We start from the raw sequence: 2500 nt of genomic DNA, 5'->3' as shown, positions 1-2500 counted from the left end.
GCGGTTCAAGCAACAAAAGTATTTTGAATAAAATTTGAGAAAGAGACACAAAATGACTTCAAAGACTTAAAAAAATACATAAATCATAACAAAAAGACGCAAAATGACTAAAAGCAGAAAGAAATCTTCTTTTCTGAGACGCATGAATTACGACAGAGATGCAAAGTGTTTCTCGGAGCAGCTTCAGCTCCTCCTGCAGCCCGACAGGTCCGAACGGGCCGAGCCAATGAATACTGGAACTCGGCCCAGATTCTGGTGATGAAGCTTCTTACCGTGTTGGTGAAATATTGAAGCGTGTTGGAGCGGCAGGATTAATTTCTGGAGGCGGTTCAAAGGTTTCTGGAGATAAAGGACGACCGGACCTGGAACCAGAGCCGGCGCCGTTCTGCTGATGCGGTGTTTTTACAGCCACATTAAATCAAGTTGTTTTCCAGGTCAGCGTTTGATGATCAATGAAATCAACGGGATCGTTAATTCTCACCATTGCTTTCCATTTTGCTCAAGTCCTGAGAACAGTGTTGCTAGGCAACGGCAGCACGGACGGCGTCTAGAAGCCACAGAGGCTAACGAGGCTAACGAAAGCTAGCAGGTGAGATGAAAGCGATTACGTTGCTGTAAACATCCAGGTGTTAGCAGCTGACTTTAGCATTCAGCTTTACAGAGCAACTGCACTTTGTCAGAGTAAAACATTCATTCCAATACATTATTTTGAAAGTTAAAATTACTTTTCAAATTAAGATTTACGAGATTATGAAATATGATGCATTGATCCTGATTTTATGTTGATTTTGTGAGTTTAGATTTGCTCCACTTCGACCTTCCTGAAGTGAAGTAAACAGTCTGAACACGTCCGCCGCCGATAACGAGCAACACGTGAAAACGTTGCTTCAATCTATCGAGTTTATATTTTCTCCTTCCGTTTTTTAATAAGCTGTCAAGGTCGTGCCGCCGTTTTATTTTCAACAGTTTCCCCGAACGGTTTGAGGACGAACGTCTGTCAGTCAACGACCACGACGAGCTTCATTTTCCACCTCGTCACCACGTCGGCGACCTTCAGCTGAAGGACGAATTCAAACGATTTCCTCTTTGACTGGTTCAGACTCGAGTCGTCGAAACGTCGGTGGGAACGAAGAAATCTGGAAACCAGAGCAGAGGTTCAGGAGGCAGAACATTTATTACAGAGAAGAAATCACTTCTGATTCACATGTTTGAATAAGATACGTCTGCTGGTTTTAACTCATTAGTTTGTTTATCCTCCAGAAAAAAAAAAAATCACTTTTGGACTGATAATAATAATAATAACTTTTACTACCATTTGACATTTGATAAACAAAAAGATTTATTAAGAAAATACCGTCCAGATTAATTGGAAAATAATTGGATTACATTGAATAAAAAGGAAAATAATCATCAGTCAGCAGAGTTGACTGTTAAACAGTCAAATTGAAGTTGAATTTATCATATTTGATACATTTTTTTCAAGATAAAAACCAGTGCAGATGTGTTTTGGTGATTTAGATTCTCAGATACAGAAAACATTTAATGTTTTTCCAGAGTTAAACACTGAAGGACGTCAAATGTCCATGAAGACACAGAAAAAGACGTTTGAAAGTCCTCACCTGACAAACAGGAAGTAAAAACAACTTCATCTTTAAATCCAGCTGAGAAGTTAACGATACAAAATAAAAGCATGAAAAGTTGTGTCGTCCTCGTGTGACAGGAAGGACGACGAGACTCAGCGCTGCACGTCTGCGTCCGTCCACAGGCTGCGTTCGACAGTGATGGACGGTCCTGGTGTGTGTGTTTGTGTGTGTGTGTGTGTGTGTGTGTGTGTGTGTGTGTGTGTGTGTGTGTGTGTGTGTGTGTGTGTGTGTGATGACAGATAGCTGATGAGAGGACGTGACAGGAGAGGTGAACGGAACCAGAGGAGGAAAAACAAACATTTGATTTGGGTTTTAAAAGCCTGATTTTAAAATCAGGAGGGAGGAAGGGTTGATGGTGGCTAGAGACGTTCCTGGGGGCCGCGGCTGGACGATGTTCATGGTGACATCACTGATGTTCCCTCAGGTTTCCATGGTAACATCACTAATGTTCTCGTACCAGCGGTCACGTTAACGTGGTGAACTCAGTGATGATGATGATGATGAAGAGATGACACTCTGAATACTTCCTGATGGAGGTTGTTGGTCCTCCTGCTCCGTGCTGCGTTCGAGAACAGAAAAAAATAATTCTTCTCTGTTCTGTTTTTTTTTCAGGTTTGTCGGCAGCTGTGAAGAAGACGCACTCATGTAAGTTCAGTTTTCTGTTTTCATCGTTTGTCCGCTCGTTAAACTGCTCAGTTTCTGGTGTTAGTTTGTTCCCGGAGGTTTCATGGTGTAGAGGTCATCACGTCTGCTTTACATGCAGAAGGTCCTGGGTTCGATCCCCAGTGGAACCAAAGCTTTGCCTCCATCATTGAGGTCACCTGTTATTTTGCTCAGTTTATTGTCTGGTTTCGTTC

The 2500-nt window shown here is 42.2% G+C and overlaps 1 protein-coding gene and 1 non-coding gene across 3 annotated transcripts in view; both read left to right on the top strand.

Annotated features, from left to right (window-relative positions):
- LOC138192311 (nuclear receptor ROR-alpha A-like) overlaps positions 1–2500 on the top strand; it is a 56362-nt gene that overhangs the window by 27703 nt on the left and 26159 nt on the right. For both annotated transcript variants that reach the window (XM_069139625.1, XM_069139626.1), the window contains exon 2: positions 2256–2288. In XM_069139625.1, the coding sequence (XP_068995726.1) occupies positions 2256–2288 (33 nt within the window). The remainder of the gene's footprint in view (positions 1–2255; positions 2289–2500) is intronic.
- trnav-uac (transfer RNA valine (anticodon UAC)) lies at positions 2365–2437 on the top strand. The gene has a single exon. It is a non-coding gene; the product is annotated as a tRNA-Val (tRNA).

The sequence above is a fragment of the Embiotoca jacksoni genome, unplaced genomic scaffold, assembly GCF_022577435.1.
Source record: "Embiotoca jacksoni isolate LCO1_2020_lvr unplaced genomic scaffold, fEmbJac1.0.p SCAF_84, whole genome shotgun sequence".
NCBI classification, from domain to species: domain Eukaryota; kingdom Metazoa; phylum Chordata; class Actinopteri; family Embiotocidae; genus Embiotoca; species Embiotoca jacksoni.
This window is presented reverse-complemented; position numbering and strand designations above follow the sequence as displayed.